General features: G+C 36.5%; 1 protein-coding gene across 8 annotated transcripts in view; it reads right to left on the bottom strand.

Moving 5' to 3' along the window:
* CCDC66 (coiled-coil domain containing 66) overlaps positions 1-18071 on the bottom strand; it is a 67500-nt gene extending 49429 nt beyond the window's left edge. For 2 of the 8 annotated variants that reach the window (XM_059389987.1, XM_059389988.1), the window contains exons 1-8: positions 17993-18071; positions 16266-16330; positions 15600-15625; positions 8768-9212; positions 6462-6627; positions 6177-6280; positions 4296-4417; positions 3749-3850 (exon numbers count right to left, since the gene is read on the bottom strand). In XM_059389987.1, coding sequence (XP_059245970.1) covers positions 3749-3850; positions 4296-4417; positions 6177-6280; positions 6462-6627; positions 8768-9212; positions 15600-15625; positions 16266-16330; positions 17993-18003 — 1041 coding nt within the window. In that variant the 5' untranslated portion in view covers positions 18004-18071. Of the gene's footprint in view, positions 1-3748; positions 3851-4295; positions 4418-6176; positions 6281-6461; positions 6628-8767; positions 9213-15391; positions 15541-15599; positions 15626-16265; positions 16331-17992 lie in introns of all 8 variants that reach the window. The other 6 variants (XM_059389994.1, XM_059389992.1, XM_059389993.1 and 3 more) reach the window with 6 other exon arrangements.
* Positions 18072-18281: the final 210 nt, after the last annotated feature.

Below are 18281 nucleotides of genomic sequence, written 5' to 3'. Positions count from 1 at the left end.
AGATTTGGCAATGATTTATTAGACAGGATATCAAAAGCACAGGCAACAAAGGAAAAAAACAAAAACAAAAACATAAAATGGACTTCATCAAAATTAAAAGCTTTTGTGCATTAAAGGGCTCTATCAAGCAAATGAAAAGGTAAAATGAAGCATGATACAAAATATTTGCAAACAATATATCTGATCAGGTATGCAAAATTTATAAAGAATGCCTACAACTCAGGGCACCTGGGCTCAGTTGGTTAAGCAACAGCATTGGGCTCAGGTCATGATGCTAGAGTCCCAGGATGGGAGTCCTGCACTGGGCTCCCTGCTCAGCAGGAATCTGCTTCTCCCTCTGACCCTCTCCCCTCTCATGCTCTCCCACATATAGAAATAAAAATTAAAAAAAAAAGAATGCCTATAACAATGAAAACAATTTTTTTTCAATGGGCAAAAAATTTATACTTCTCCAAAGAACATACAGAGATAGCCAATAAGCTATGAAAAAATGTTCAACATTACAAATTATTAAAGGAAATATAAATCAACACTACAAAGAGCTACTACTACTTCACACCTATTAGAAGTCATCTATTATTTAAAAACAAAGTTGAGAATGTGAAGAAATCAGAACCTTTGTGCATTGCTGATGGAAATGTACAATAGTGTAGCAACTATGGAAAACAGGATAGTAATTAAACATAGAACTGCCAAATGAAAATTGGTAGAAGTCTGGGGTGCCTGGGTCACTCAGTCAGTTAAGCATCCAACTCTTGACTTCAGCTCAGGTCATGATCTCAGGGTCATGAGATCAAGACCCACATGTGGCTCCAAAGTAGGTGTGGAGCCTGCTTAAGATTCTCTCTTTCTGCCTCTGCTCCTCCACTCTCCATGCTCCCCCTCATACCCCACGAGCTTGCATGTGGTCTCTCTCAAAAAAACAAACACAAAATTTTTTTTTAAGATTTTATTTATTTACTTGACAGAGAGAGAGTACAAGCAGGGAGAGTGGAAGAAGGAGAAGCAGGCTCCCCACTGAGCAGGGAGCCCAATGCGGGACTCGATCCGGGGACCCTGGGATCATGACTTGAGCCCAAGGCAGACGCTTAACTAACAGACCCACCCAGGCACCCCACAAAAACTCTTTATTTTTTTCTCCCTCTTCTTAAATAGGAAAGTAAATTGATAAAAGCTTAACCAAAAAATTAAATATAAAATACCATAGGATCCAACAATTCCACTTATGGGTATATAGCCAAAAGTACTAAGAACAAAGCCTCAAAGAGATTATACGTAATGTTTATAGCAGCATTATTCCACAGTAGCCAAAAAGAGGTAATAACTCAAATGTCCATCAACATCTGAATGGATAAACAAAATGCAATTGTTATAAATACAATGAAATATTATTTAGCCTTAAAAAGGAATGAAATTCTGATACAGTGTAGAACATGGATGAACCCTGAAAACATTAAGATAAATGAACTTTGTCAGACACCAAAAGGCAAATATTACAGGATTCTACTTAAAGTTATTCAGAATAGTCAAAATCATAGGCAAACTAGAATGGTTTCCAGCAGTCGGGGGAGGGAAAAATGGGGAGTGTTTAATGGATACAGTTTCAGTTTGCAGAGATGAAAAAATTCTGGAGGTGGACAGTAGTAATGGTTGCCTGACAATGTGAATGTACTTAATCTCTCAATATGGCACATTTAAAAATAATTAAAATGGTAAATTCTATGTTATGTATCTTTTGCCACAATAAAAAAAAAAAAAAAGGTTGAAAAGGAATTAAAATAGGGAGTGCCTGGGTGGCTCAGTCATTAGGCATCTGCCTTCGGCTCAGGTCATGATCCCAGGGTCCTGGGATCGAGCCCCACATCAGACTCCCTGCTCAGTGGGAAGCCTGCTTCTCCCTCTCCCTCTCCCACTCCCCATGCTTGTGCTCCCTTTGTCACTCTGTCTCTCTGTCAAACAAGTAAATAAAATTTAAAAAAACAAAAGGAATGAAAATAGAATTTTTTACTGAACAAATGCAGAACTATGGTATAGTGGTAGCAAAAGAAACTTAAACGCAGAATAGTTCAAAATTACACAGTATAAAAGAATGTTTGGGCTGAACAATATAGGGGCAATTCCACTGGGGGAGGACGTGTAAGACTGAGAATCAAGAAGAGAGGAAGGAAAGCAGTTGAGATGACAGACCCGTAACAGTCGCATAGCCCCAAATGGATCTGCTTTGTTAAGTTATAAATAGAGTAAACCTTCACACTTGCTAGTTGTCAGTCACTGTTCTAAGCACTTTATATACACTACCTTGTGTTTTAACAAAATTGGCCTTGGTGATTCTGCCTGTAACCAAATTTCTGCTCCTCTTAATTACATGAAAAGTTTGATATTCAAATAATATAAATAGTTCTGGCTATGGCTTGGATTTCTGAAACCGTTTTCAGACATTTAAGAAGGGGGGTTTTTTAGTTACACAGTTAAATTCACTTCCCATCAATAGCATCTCTCCAATATCTTACCACACGCATATAAAAATGCATAAAAACTGTACTTAAATACTATGAAGATGAGTAGATAATCATATTCTTTAACCACGGGTTGTCCGGCCTTATATTTAGTGTGTATTTTTCTTTTTAGTCTTTCTCCCATCCCCAACTCCCATCTCTACTGCAAAATATAAATAATTTTATTGGTTTTTTGGATTATAAAAAAAGATGCATGCTAGCATTTAAAAATATATACAAAATGTAAAAACACCTAAAAATAGTCTCAAATGGCTATTTATTTGTATTAGCAATCATACTATGAATTACACAAATAACCTTAAAAATAGTGCAAATTAAGCAATAAATAATATACTACATTTCAACACAGACTTTTTTGCAAACTGAGAATACCTTAATATCTTTAGTATTAAAGATTCTTCGATCTTAATGTTGAAATGTAAATAAACTAACAACTGATTCCTACCAACTTCATGAATAGCTTTAGCTGAAGTTTTTAGTAGTATTAGCATGCATTAATTTTTAAACTTTACAAAATTATCATGCAGGGGTGCCTGACTGGCTCACTCAATTAAGTGTCCAACACTTGATTTTGCCTTGGGTCATGATCTCAGAGTGATGAGAGTGAAGCTTGCTGAAGATACTCTCTCCCTCTACCGCTGCTGCTCCCCCACTTTAAAAAAAACTAATCATCCATAACAAAAACAAACAAAAAAACCTATCATCCAGAACTATAGATTTTTGCAAAATGTCTTCTATCAAGGCTAATTTACTGCCTTTCAATAGTCAAAGTGCTTTTCGGAACGTGGAAAAATATAATTCAGATTTCATTCCTTCATTAATGTAAAATTATCAACAACTATAAAACTCTATGATATAGGCAGTCAGCTCTATATGGAGCAGAACAAACAGCCATGAAAGCCATACAAACAATCTAACTTGGAGGGATTCTATAAGAAATCTACCAGTGCTGAAAATGTCTCCTGTCAGAATCATCCCCTTTAGGTTACTATTCTATTTTCAGAATACATTTGTTAAAAGCAAGTGTTCACTAGGAACGAACAATTACTACATGCATATAAAAGAAACAGTTCATAACTTTTTTAAATTTAAGGAGCATAGTGCATTCAGTAAAAATTAACCTATATTTAAAAATAAGAGTATTAAGGTCCACTCTTTTAAGGAAAATAGGTAATATAAAGATCAAGTATTAAAGGGCTTATATATTCAAAGTAGTGACACCTATGACTTACCTCTAAAATCTGACTAGCTCTAGGTAGTGGGTGCCCTTCAGTCTGGACCACTGTTATCTGACTGGGAGACTGTGACAGAATGCTGGAAGAGCTAGCACAAGTCTAAAAACAAAGAGAAAACAAAGGTACTTTTTCTCTGTATAGTATTAAGCACAGACAAAACTTAAAAGGTCACTAAAACACTACCTGAGGGACACCTGGTGTATACTTGTGCTTGATAAGCAATCACTTATGTTTGATATAACCTTGTGGCAGATACCACATGTCAGTGGTAAGAGTTTCGTGGTCATCTAAAAATTTGTAGAGCTCTTTTACAAGAGCCTAAACAAGGTGCCTCAGGCCTCTACAATTACCTACATAGTAAGAATTTACAGAATGCAAATAGATACCAGATGAGGTCATAATTAAATTCAAAATAACATTGTTTTACAGTAACATAGGAAAGATAATTTTTAAAAAGCTTTATGATATAAATATGGCTTAGCATTTTAAGAAGTAAAATTAAAATGTCTTATATTCCATAAATGCTTCATTTTGATATTCTTACCTTAGGCTGGTCAAGAATTTGAAATTTTTCCCATACTATTTTATCACTGTCAAATTTTTTCCAAGGATTGTTCCATTTTTCAGAAGCTTCTTTTTCTTTCTTCTTTAAAGCAACCTGTTCATCTGTAAATAATGTCCTTTTTTAAAAAATGTAAAAAAACTGTAAAAAAAAAATCATGTAAACAAATCATGACCTTCTTAAAGAGCGGAGATTCCAATACAGATCTAATCAAAATTGTTTTTTAAGGAGATTAACTCACAAGACAGAGAAGAATTTTAAGAGATATGGAAAAAAACATTTAACCAGAACCAAACTTAAGTATAGCACAATGGATATAAAATGTTTATTATAATTAGCAATAAAAATCAAGGATCCTAGAATCAAATCCAAGTTCAACCACTTCCTAGCTATGCAACTGTGGGCAAATTGCCATTAGCATTCTTAAAACTCAGTTTCTTCTGTAAAATGTGAAGTGTCCCTTCCAGTACAGGGTCTAGCTCAAAGTAATATGAAATAAATATTAGCCTTTGTTATTCATAACTGCTGAAGAGTAAAAACTAACAAACTGATATAAAAACTAGGCCTGAAAAGCATCAGTAGTTCTTAAAACTTTGGAGATATATAAACTTAAATTTCAAGAATATTAATGAAAGCATGACTTCAATAAAGAGAGATCAGTTTTTTAAACAGGATCAAATATAAGAAAGTAAATCTTTTACATAATAAAGCATAAAATACTTCAGTCGTTTCCAAGTAGTTCCATCCAACTTCAGAAGTTTGGTATTATAGTTTGATAAGCTAAATTTGTACTGAAAGAAAATATTTAAAACTAAAAGTATGATATACACACATCAAATCTCCAAACCTTCAGATACTGCTACTATACATTTAATTTCTTCAAACTTCTCTGTTACCTTGACTTCCAACACCAATTCATGCCTGTTTTCTTCTGCTTATCTCTTTTTTACTATCACCTGTCTCCACAGTGTTATGACTGCCTCATAGGATTTCCTATGAGGTATTTCCTAACCATAAAGATGGGTAAAGCCCATCTTTATGCTTTTAGTACAGTTATTCTTAAGAAGTACAACTGCCGGGGCGCCTGGGTGGCTCAGTTGGTTGAGCGACTGCCTCAGCTCAGGTCATGATCCCAGACTTCCAGGATCGAGTCCCGCATCGAGCTCCCAGCTCCTCGAGGAGTCTGCTTCTCCCTCTGACCTTCTCCTCTCTCATGCTCTCTCTCACTCATTCTCTCTCAAATAAATAAATAAAATCTTTAAAAAAAAAAAAAAGGGAAGTATAACTGTTACTTCACATATTTTCCAAATTCTGACATGCAGACCATAAATCTAGCCCAAGAAGAAGCAAGAGTTCTTAGTTACTATAAATATTTTAAGACTCTCATAGAAAAGATAATTTTTTCTGTTACAAGGTCTTTGGCTGAAAAAGAGCAATAAGTTTGTTTTTGTATGGAATATACTTACTGATACCGTATTAATGATTCTTGGTCAGAATGTTTTATTTTAAAGAATGAACTCTATTTTTAAATCAAACCATCTTTAAATCCATATGATTTCTTCAATGGAGAAATATGAAAATGGATTCTCAGGAAATGAGAAAAGTTTAGCAATCTTTGAGCTCCGGAATGATACTGAAGACAGTAAGGCTTACTGCTCACCTCTGGTCTTCTAGTACACACCAAGAGACTACCAGACAAAAGTCACAACCTAAAGAAATATAAAACCACAACGCTTTCTACATATTTCAACAAATTAGTCTAGATGGTAAATGTTATAAAACGAAAAATTTTTATAAAATCATACTGAAAAAATCTATTTCAACCTCAACAAAACTATAATAAAAGGCATAACAATTATCTACCAAGCTCTTTTCTCCACTGGGCTTTTTTTGCTTCCAACAAGCTTCTGTCACGTTCTCTTTCCCCCAGAGTACTGAATATGTCAGCTGGTTTCCACACATTCTCTCTAAAACAACACAAAAAAATAACAGAAATCTTGTATGTTTCTATACAAGCTACTCCATAAATATTAAGTAATAAACTTAAATAGCTTTCAGTCTTCAGACTGAAAATTTCACATGAAATTCAAAGAAAAGCAAAACCATTTTCACAAGGCGACTCCACCATAACGGATATGAATTACATACATGGCAATTTTCTGCTCATACTGCTTAGATGTCTCTTGATTTGTACTTAAAACAGATTTATTTTCATCTAGGAGAGATGAAAGCGTCTCAGTTTTCTGGAATACTCCCATAACGTTCTCATCCTCTGGCTGATTGGAAATATCGTTTAAATGTAGACTGCCCTGACCTAGGGGGTAAAAATGAACGTTTTAAAATGAACACTAAAATCGCATGTATTACAATACCTTATTTTGGCATACTACTACACACTTTAGAAACACTGCCTTACACATTAACAAAGTAATCACCTCTCACAGCAGTCCTTTAGTGGGTATTATGATTCCCTTTTGTCAAAAAAGGAAACTGAGCCCAGAGGTTAAATGGTCCAGTGATATGGCCATTGCTATATAACCTCATGTGTCCAATATGAAAACAAACAACAACAAAAATCTTCTATTTACTCTTGCTAACAGTATTTTTACCAATAATATAAAACACAAATCAGAACTTAAAGAATAAATGCAAATAGGTTTATGAAAAACTCATCACCTTGTCTTTATTTTTCTCATTTAGCTGGAAAATCAATGAAAAACCATCTCTATACCTCCATTATATCTATTCCAAATATTTCATCTATACCTCCATTATATCTATTCCAAATATTTCATCTATACCTCCATTATATCTATTCCAAATATTTCATATAGGCTCTATGCTTGGCTCAGAAACTGTTCTAGTTCTTCTTAATGTGCTAGTTTTCCCAATGAGGATAAAGTGTGTGTGTGTATATATATATACACACACATATATATTTTTTAAAGATTTTATTTATTTGACAGAGATAACACAAGCAGGCGGGGTGGGGGGAGGAAGCAAGCTCCTCGCTGAGCAGAGAGCCTGATGTGGGACTGATCCCAGGACCCTGAGATTATGACCTAAGCCGAAGGCAGAGGCTTAATCCACTGAGCCACACAGGCGCTCCGAGGAGAAAGTATATTTAATATGCAGGTCACTGTATGATTAGACAAATTCTACCTTCAACTTTGTTGACATTCTCTCTCATTACATGCGTTAAGTTTTTATCTTTTGTTCTCTAGGCTACAATTCTAGCTTTAAAGACCCAGCTCCCTCATTTTGCAAAGAATAATCTAAACCAAGACAAATTACTTGAACTTGAACACCCTGGGAATACACAGAAGCTTACCTAATCCCCAGATTATTGTGGGACCTCCTCCTGGTGACTGTTAATGTTATTTTTATTTATTTCATTATTGCCTAACAAAATTTTAATGACATTTCTATTCATATTAATTCCTAGCTCAACACTAAAGAAATCAGAAGACTTTTAAAAACATAATACAATGCTCTGGCTAATGAAACCGAAGACATGTAACATTGTTCTATTCCTTCCAAATCTGTATTTTCTTTTTAAGATTTTATTTATTTATTTGACAGACAGAGATCACAAGTAGGCAGAGGCAGGTGGGGGGGGAGCAAGTTCCCCGTTGAGCAGAGTCCAATGGGGGCTCAATCCCAGGACCCTTAGATCATGACCTGAGCCGAAGGCAAAGGCTTAACCCACTGAGCCACCCAGGCGGCCCCCAAGTCTGTATTTTATATTGGTTAAAAAGACAGTGCTGCCAATCCTTAGCAGGGATTAAGGGTCAGGAAAAGTACAACGCAGGGGCCAGGAAAATAATCCTTTTCAGCAACTCAAGTCAAATATTCAAAATAAGGTTTCTCCAATTTTTACTAGAAATACTATACTGATTTTTTAGAACATTTTATATAATTATTTTTTTAAAGATTTTATTATTTATTTGGCAGAGAGAGAGATCACAAGTAGGCAGAGCAGCAGGCAGAGAGAGAGAGGGGAAAGCAGGCTCCCCACTGAGCAGAGAGCCTGATGCAGGGCTGGATCCAAGGACCCTGGGATCATGACCTGAGCCGAAGACAGAGGCTTTAACCCACTGAGCCACCCTGGTGCCCCTATGAAATTATTTTTAATGTAAGTAAAGCTTTCTACATTTCGGAATAAGTACAACATCTTTTCGTACTAAGATCTTTACTCTAGAATCCATAGAACTGGGTTTCTTAAGGCTATTGTAACATGATTGTAATATTCTGAGCATTAACCTTAAAATATGGCATATTACAGCTATAAAAGTAATTTTGCATGAGAATATTCTCTAAAAGAATATTTTAAAAGACTGCTACATGGTAAATTAGAATTTCAGAGGCAAAGTTATGTAAAATCCAAAGAATGAGAAATTCTAAAACACATACTGGTAAAATTAATATTAATTAAAACTTCAGAAAAACCTTACTTTTTTCTTCCTTTCCATTTTCAATCAGGGGAACAGATTTATTTCCTTGGTTCACAGTCATCAAAATCTGTTGTAGTTGGTCTTGTGTTAGACACACCAAACTGCTCTTCATATTTTCAGCTGTGATGTGTTTTTTGCAAAGCTTCTGTTTAGCTACTACAGATGTATTTATGGTGTTTCTAGTCTTCTGTATATTGGGGGTTGCAGATGAAATCTCTTTCTGGACATAAAGACAGTCTTTATCTATACACTGCTTGCATAAATCCTTAGTGGGTGAAAAAGTCATACTATTTTTTTCACCTTTTGCCAGTGAAGTTTCTGAGCCCATTCTCTTCTTTTGCAAAAGTTTTCCACTCCTGATACAAGTATTTTGTGTTGATTTGAGAATGTATCCAGTTTGTTTTGTTCTTAAAGGACATTTTGCAAGCTTGGTCTTATTTCCCATCTGTTAAAACACCAAAAATTTATTCTTTATAATAGTCCGTGAAAAATCAACAATTATCTTTATATAATCTGTGACGTCAGGCCTCTAAACTTTTTTCCATTTTGCTGTTAAGACACTATCTCCATGAGACACTAACATTTAACTTTTCCAAATCTTCACTTGAAAGCTTCATCAACAACTGGAAATTACGATTTTATTTCAACATAATGAATTCAGAAGTTTGATTCTAGTTGTTACAGGAATCTCCATTCTACTTCGACTTTGAATCTCATGTCATGATTATGTCACTCAGACCACCTCTTTTCTTTATAGATATCTATAGACCTGTGAGTTAGTAACGTAGGTTAGTTATTTCTTGTGGGTCAACGTCCCTCTAACATAACTCCTATCTTAATTATTAGTGCTTTCATATCCACATCGATCATTCTTTCAATTTCCTGGCCTCTCATTTCCTTGAACTCTGCTCCTATATTCTTGTCCTCCATGCTACCTCAGCTACTTATTCTCATAGTGACAGCTTATACTAACCTTGTAACTACTCTTAACTACAATCCCTCCATGATCTGTTTCAAGTATGGCACAATGACCAACACCCAATGTTTCCCAGCTCACTTTTCTTGCATATCCCAATTCTGATAATTCTTTAACTCAGCTGGGATCTATGATCTATTTATCCTACCACCTTCTTCTTGTCCTCCCTTACCAATCTTAAATTCCACAATTAACCAAAACCACCACCATCCTGTATTCTCAACTCCTCTGTTCTAACATATATGCTTTGCAAAACCCCAGACTACATTTATTTTGCTAAATGTATGTCCATTTAACTCCTTTTCCAATGCAAACTCCCTAGGGCAGAAATTTTTGTATACTTTGTCCACTGCTATCTATAACCCCAGTACAAAACACGGAGTGGAACAGAGTAGGTGTTCAGTAAATTTTTTATTATCCTCAACTATACCATTTTAAAACTGAATTATCTTTCTCTCCCATACTTGTTCCCTCTTTTAAAATATCCCATTTCTGTGGCACTGTTTTCTAATCTCTCAGACCAGTAAGCAGTAACCAGTAACTTTATCCTCATGGTCTTCTTTAGCTTATGCACAAGTATTGGTCATTTCTTCCTTCCAAATATCTTTTTCTCACCATTTACAGGATTATAAGCCTAAATTCAGGATTTCACTACAACATTACTAGATTATACCCTGCCTATCTCATATCTTTCCTCTATTTAATCTACTGTACATTTGGCAAACCCAATTAAACTAAAATAATTCAACGGTCATTCAATCAAAATTCACTGTTGCTTTTTATGTGCTCACCAATATGGAAAAGTGTTAGATAAAGATTAGTAACATACTTGCCGTCAAAGAGTGAGGTAGATGCCACATGACTTTCATCCAGCTTACATCCCAACTCTCCCTGTCCTTCGTAACTTACAAAATATATAACCATACGTAGACCAACAGCCAATCCCATTTCAGCCTACTATTCAAAATGTACCTGTACTATCAGCCACAAGATCTGCTTATTTTCCTCTTCATCTCATCTACATCCTATTTGTTCCTGGCCTTAGGCTTTTAATAACACCAGTACCACAATGGAAAATGCCTTTTTACCCTCCCAACTTATGGCATTTTTTAAGATTTATTTATTTATTTTAGAGTAGACAAGGGGGGGATCCAGGGAGAGGGAGGGAGAGAGTCTCAAGCAGACTCCTCAATGAACACAGAGCCCAGTGTAGGGCTTGACCTCACAGCTCTGAGGTCATGACCAAGCCAAAACCGAGTGGGACGTTAAAGTGGCTGTGCCAACCAGGTGCTACTAAGGCTATTTTAATACAACTAATTCTCTAAGAGAGATGGCAACCTCAAATACCTACTGTAAATTAGGCTTGGTAGGAACTGGGATGAGCTGAAAATCATTTTTCCATCTAAAGGAGGCAGCCACAACTCAGAACCAGCCTACACCTCCAAAGAGGAATTTTAGTCTACTTGCTAGATTACCCAATATTTCAAGAGAACCAAAAAAGCCAGATTTACATTAAATTTTCCAACTTTTAGATAGTTCACTCTAGTTTTTACTTTACTATGTGGATTAAGCAAATTATCAGCAGATTGCATACAGCTTACACAGCTGAGCCCTACCTCCTCAGTCTCTAACTACAGCTACTGTGATGTCACCTTTCTCTGATTCCCATTGGCCTTTTTTGGGTCACTGATAGTTGAACATTTCCTATCTCTAATCAATTGCTCATTCAAACTACTAATAAGTACAGTGCATACCATTAACATATCCTGAAAGTCTCCCATTTCTGTCCCCTTTTCCCCATTTCACTAACCACTACACATATTCAGGAACACCTAAGACTCTCCCTGAACTGTAACTGGTCCATGACTGGTGTCCCCATTATAATCTGCCCTTCACCACACTGTCTGAAGCCCTTTCCTACAACACAAATTATACTGTATGGACTTCTCTTTTCAAAAATTCTTTAATGCTCATATACATAAATCAAGGAAGTTCAAACTGTCTGAGTACACATCTAAACTCTGTAAGGCTCCCTTCCTTCCAAGCTTTATGTTCTACACTTCCCCAAGATACCCACTATTACCCAAATGCAATATGCTATCTTGGTGTTTTGCTATTTTCTAAGGTTAGAATATACTCCCATACCTACTTACCTATAAATATCTGCCTCATCTTTTAAGTTCTAATTAAAATGTCACCTTGTTTTACGAAGCTTTCCCTGGTCTCCGCAAACCACAAAGAGATGCTCTTTGCAGTGTTCTCTGCCTTTTATAGAACTACCACAGCATACATTATATTCTACTTTATTGTAATTATTTACCTGACTGATAACCCCACATTCAGAAAATAAGGCCTAGGCTTTACTCATTTTTCCCTCGCAGTCACAGAAGAAATACGAGTGCCAAGAACGGCACTCCACTAAAATTTTACAGCTTTAATAAATCCTTGCTAAATAGAAACCTACTAACTGGAGTTCTAATTTAAGTAGAATTATCCCACCACATTCAACTTACAAGAGAAAAAAATATACCAAAAAAAAAAAATCTTCTAAAAATATTTAATAAGAAGGGGGAAAAGGGCAATGATCTGGCATAAGTACGTATATATTCAGCTCAAGTCTGATTACTTTTGGGGGGGCGGGGCCCGGGAAAGGGAGAGGGAGAATCCCTCGCGGGGTCCACAACCAGCTCAGAGCAGGCCTTGATCTCACAACCCTGATGTCATGACCTGAGCCCAAACCAGGAGTAGGATGCTTCAATGATAGAGCCGCCCAGGCAGCCCCTGATTATTTTTTGTAGCTGAACAGCAGGAAAAAAAAAAAAAAATGAATGGAACCAGCAAAAAATCATGACCTACCAAATAAACATTCAATCATATTCAGTTACTTCAGGACAAAGCAATCTAGCCCAAATAATTCCCCAAGCATTTATTGGATCAGATTATTTTTAATAGATTGAAGAATAGTCTTCATGTCTCAAACATTTTTATGTAGCAAGCTGGCTCTTTTAACAAGTTTTAATTCTACCAATATTTTTCATAATATAAACAAAGTCCAAAGCATTTTTTAATATTGGCTGAGTTTACCATTTATATGGGGCCAAGATCCAAGGCCAGATAGAACCAGAGAAAAGTAACATTTTAAGTTATAAAATATGCTACCTAACACCAATACTCTATACACCCTTTAGTGTGTCACTACTCTGGTTCTCACATGTAGAAATACCTGTTAAAAAAATTTTTAAATGTTTAATATTTCAACTAATTTGTGAGACAAATGCATAAGCATTTGGAATCTGTAAATTACTCATGACACAGAATCATAAATATTTCTTTCATTTCTCCTCCTATAAGCTTAAGAAATTGAGCTGGTAAACATTTTTACTTTATATTCCTTACACAGATTCAAAAAATTGCAGAAGGGATTTTGAAAAAAATTAAGAAAGTACTCTGACCATACGTGTTTAACTTGATGATGCAAGTTCAGTTGTGTTTAAAGAAGACACTATGACAATGACAGTAATTCAACCTGTGAGGTAGGGGAAAAACCAGAAATGCAGATAGGTGTTGTAGTTACTCAGGAACTTCTCCCAGCAGAAAAAGAAAAGCACTATGAAAAGAGAATTCACCAGTAACTTATGGAAAAGAGAATCCAACATACAGCTATATAACTGAGATCTGGGAGACTGAAAAACAGATTTAAGCAAAAAAAGATAAGCACTACTCTTTTTGTTCTTTTGTCTTCTGTAAATAGCAAAGAAAAAAATGAGGAGGATCTTAGCAACCCCTGTAAATACAGGAAGAGAAGCTACTTAAAACCAATATAGAAGGGAGACTTAGGTTGCATCAGTAATTTTTTCCAGCTTTATTAAGGTATAACTGACAATTAAAATTTGTATATATTTAAAGTGTACAACTTGATTTGATATATGCATACACTGTGAAATAGTCACAATCAAGCGAATTAACATATCCATCACCTCACATAGCTACCATCATCAGTATTCTGAAGTCCCCAAAGCAAGAGGAATAAAACCAAACAATTTGCTCTAAGAGAGTAAACAATTTAACATCGGCTGAGACACATTATTCTAGAAAAAAGAATCCTTGAAAAAAATATTTCTAGACTACTAGCAAAATCTTGTAATGATTTTATCAGAAACCATCATATGTTCTAGGTTGATTAAAAAGACTGAAATGTCTTCACAAATGTGGAAGCTAGAGCAAATCCGTTAAAGACATCAATGGAAGGAGGGGAAAAGTGAAAGAGAAGAGATCAGGGGAAGATGGAAATCAACTATGACAAGCAGCTTTTTATCTAACATCTCAAAAAGGGGTGCAGTATTTGCTAATGTGACTCGAATAAAATAATTAGTTGCAGTATTTTAATAGAGCAGGACCTGTGGTGCCTGGGTGACACAGTCAGTTAAGCATCCAACTCTTGGTTTCAGATAAGGTCATGATCTCGGGGTCCAGAGATGGAGCCTAGAGCTTCATGTGGTGCTCCGCACTCACTGTGGAGACAGCTAAGTCTCCTCTCCCTCTGCACCCCCCAATAAAATAAATTTTAAAATTAAATTTAAATTTTAAATTTAAAAAAAAAGTAGTGCAGGACCAGGAAAAATTATACAATTTGTATTGTGACTAAAAAAAAAGCACACAAGGTATATAGCTATATACCATATTTAGAAAGAAGTAACTTTTACAGGTAGCATGTGGAATTACTCTGATTATCATCACCTACTTACGCTGGATACTCAAGCAATTTCACCTTGATTAAACCTGGAAAAAACAGCAAAGCCATCAAGAGCTTAGTGAAAAGTACACCATCCAAACTGAGCTCTATTCAAGAAACGCAAACTAAGACTTTAAGATGCTACAAAGATAAAAGAAAAAAGAGGACTACAGTGAATTTTAGGGGGAGTTGAAATTTCTGCCGATACTAATCTAAAAATGGAAAAAGAAATAGGGAATAAGAAAAGTAGTATATCAAAAAGTTGTTAAAGTGGTAAAGGTATTTTGGGCTGCTGATAAAAATAATTTAAAAGGAAAATTATCATTAAGTTCAAGTATGATCTCTTAAAGGAGAAAGCAAAGTGCATGTATGAATTTGTGAATCAAATTCACCATTTTGGTGTGGGAAAATGGAATTTGAGTATGAAAAGAAAAATGTTTTCATTTTAAAGTGTGAATATATATTTTTAAAAATCTCAGGAACTGGGACGCCTGGGTGGCTCAGTTGGTTAAGCAGCTGCCTTCGGCTCAGGTCATGATCCCAGCGTCCTGGGATCGAGTCCCACATCGGGCTCCTTGCTCTGCGGGGAGCCTGCTTCTCCCTCTGACTCTGCCTTCTACTCTGTCTGCCTGTGCTCGCTCTCGCTTGCTCTCTCTGACAAATAAATAAATAAAATCTTTAAAAAAAAAAAAAAAAATCTCAGGAACTGCCCTGAGTTAATGTTATATGCACTGCATAATAACTACTAAATCTGCATTAAAAATTAAACAAAATTAAAAATTCACTTCCTTAGTTACACTAGCCACATTTTAAGTGTTCAGTAACTACATACGACTAGTGACTGGTTACCATCTTGGAAAACACTAATCTTAGAACATTTCCATCATCACAAAAAGATTTATTAGACAGCACTGACCTAGAGAAAGAGGTTCTGTATGACTTTTTAAACTGAAAAATTATGATCCCATTTCTGTGAAAGGACCAGCCTGAAAGCAAGAGAACAATAACTTCTCATCATTATCTCATATCCCTTATAATATATTGACAGGAATTATTTTCAAACCACTGTAAAAAAAAAAAATACCACATTTTACATTAAGAACATGTCAGTTCATTTGGCTTACCTTCACAGAATTTTTTGATTTACATTCTACAAAAGAAAACAATAATTACTGAACTATCAAACAAAAACATACTAAGGCAGTCATAAAAGAAAATTTTGATTAGCATTGTTTTAAGAAGATACTTAGTAGAAATATTAACCACCCAAAGCATTAACTTTAGGTTCCTGTCTGAGTATTCTAACTTTTAGAGTGTAGTGCAAGTATTTCTATTTCATTTCTGTTTATTTTCCAAGGTAGAACTATAAACAGATCAGAGAAAAAGAAAATAATGTGAAAAAGAGGACTACCAAAGTATACGGAGTTTTAAAATTAAAACCTAAAAACTTTAGCAACTGTGGTCTTACTACAAATTTAATTTTCTATAAAAGCACATTTTACATGTACAGAACATAATTACATAGATTTCATCTAAATTATTTATTAGGCAACATATTAAACATAAATATACTGAAGCATTAAGTTTTATGAATAAATACTGACAGTGGTAAGCAGAGACGTAATCTGACTTTACTTGGCTAAAAATAAATCTGAGAAAGTTAGCCAAACAGCTTTCTGCAAAGTACCATTTAAATATTACTCTATTATAAGGAAAAAGTATATTAAACTCATATAAATTTTATCTAGGAATTTAAAATTAACATTTTAGATTCTGATAACACAGCATACCATATGGAGATAATATTAACTTGGTTTTTCCATCCAACAATTCAGTTTCAAGCTTTAAACCATCTCTGCAAAAATAAAAGAAAGTTGTCATTTTTAAGAAGCAGCAACATTTTAAATAGAAACGAAAGGCTCATTTGAATCTTGAAAGTAAATATGTTCTTTTGAATTTATACAGTAATCTTGTAAATAGTAAGCCATTCTTTTAATTAAAAAACGTTTTCCAATCCAAGATAAAACTAAACACTAGAGGGAGAAAAATCCTGAAAGTTTCCAATAACGCAAAGCTTTGTTATCTTTAACATGAAACTTCATTTTCTTACTGGTAAGCAACAATTCAATCATCATAGCATTACTTAAATCTTACAACTGGAGAGGGGGGGGGGGAATGCTGTTACCAAAACTCCCCACCTATGTTAAAAGAGCAAAATGTATCTGTTTACCAGTTTCATAAAGATCTCATGACTAATGCATTCTACGGCATGCCACAGCTTTCAAAGTGAACTATAACACTGCCACCAGGAGTATTAACTTTTTTAGCATAGTGACAGTTCCTTACTATCACAACAACAAATCTGTAATGAACTTTGGCGGCTCTAATTGATTTGTGCATGTTCAATGCAAAAGCACAAAGTTAACAGCAGACACTGCCAAGGAAACTTCAATGTAAGATTCTAATAAAAAACCACTGAAAACAAAAATAGTTCCCATTTAATTCACTGTTTCCTAAGAGAAGGGGGGGGGGGAAGGTGTGTGTCACTAAATCATCAATTGGGACAAAAGTGCTGCCCAAGAGACAGAATTAAATCCAGCAGAGGCCAGAAGAGAAAGGTTGGGAAAGGTCTGACTTGGGAAGAACGAAATTTGCAGGGCCGCTCAGTGGAGGACATCAAAATACCCCAACTTAATTTGTCAAGATAAAATACTGGGGGGGGGGGGGGGGGGGGTGGGTTCTAAAGGTTTCCCTGAGGCAGGGTTAGAACCGTTCATGTTTACGTCTGTGAAACGGAACCAACCAAAGGAACCCGACAAGTATGCCTGTTGGGCATGACTGCACTGTAAACTCCTTCAGGGGCTGATGTCTTCTTTCTTTCTCTCTCTCGGTCTCTCTCTCTCTCTCTCCACATTCTAGAACGCAAAATTCATTGGCTCCATGACGTGCAACAGTCTGAATTTGGTGGCTTTTCATCTTCTTAAAATATTACACTTCCCAGGGATGAAAACCCTGCAACAGTCCTTTTTGACTCAACCGCTACTTAATGAGGGTCTATCAGGAGCCAAGCACTGGCAGCGCCTCGGTCCCTGAAGACCCGGTTCCTAGCGTTCCGGGGGTTAAACTCATCTGGGAGCGCCGACAGCCTGAAAAGACGCCAAAGCCAGAGGCGCTAAGTACCGGGGGCCTGGGCCAGGATTTCTCCCAGGAAGCCGCTAAGCTTTATCTCTCCATCTGCCCTCTCCGCTTATCGTCTCTTCCCCGTCACCACCCCGAGGTCAGTGACAGGGCGAAAGAGGTCCCTGGCAGATGTACTCCGAGTTATGATGTGGAAAAGCGACGGCGGTGGCAAAGGCCGTCCCGGGCCCCTAGCCCCTAACCCCTCTCCACTTCGGGCAACCGGGCAAAGCCGCTGAAGGCGGCGCAAGCTGCGAAGGTGTTCCACGTAAGGCTCCAAGGGGCCAACCCAGCTTGAATCCCACCTTCGCTAAAGACCACCCTTCTCGGCCCAGCTTACCCCAGGTTCATGGCCTGACCTCTCGCTCTCTCCACAGGACGCGCAAACTCTGTGTACGCCGGTTGCCGCCGCCGCTCAACAAGCGCTGCTCCGATTGGACACAGTGATGCCGGCGAGCCGGAAGAACGGACCAATCAAAGTGGGGCGTGCTGGCGGGTGCGCTCACAGGGGAGCGAGGCTGCAGGGGCAACTGGTGTTGTCGGCTGGGCCTCAGCCTCTCTACCCTGCCTCTCGGGTGCCGAGGCTCTTGGCTTCTCTTGTAGCACTCCGATTTCACTCGGAGCGCTCG

This window comes from Mustela nigripes, chromosome 2, assembly GCF_022355385.1.
Source record: "Mustela nigripes isolate SB6536 chromosome 2, MUSNIG.SB6536, whole genome shotgun sequence".
NCBI lineage: Eukaryota > Metazoa > Chordata > Mammalia > Carnivora > Mustelidae > Mustela > Mustela nigripes.
Note: the sequence above shows the minus strand (reverse complement) of the source record. Positions and strands in the feature narration are given on the sequence as shown.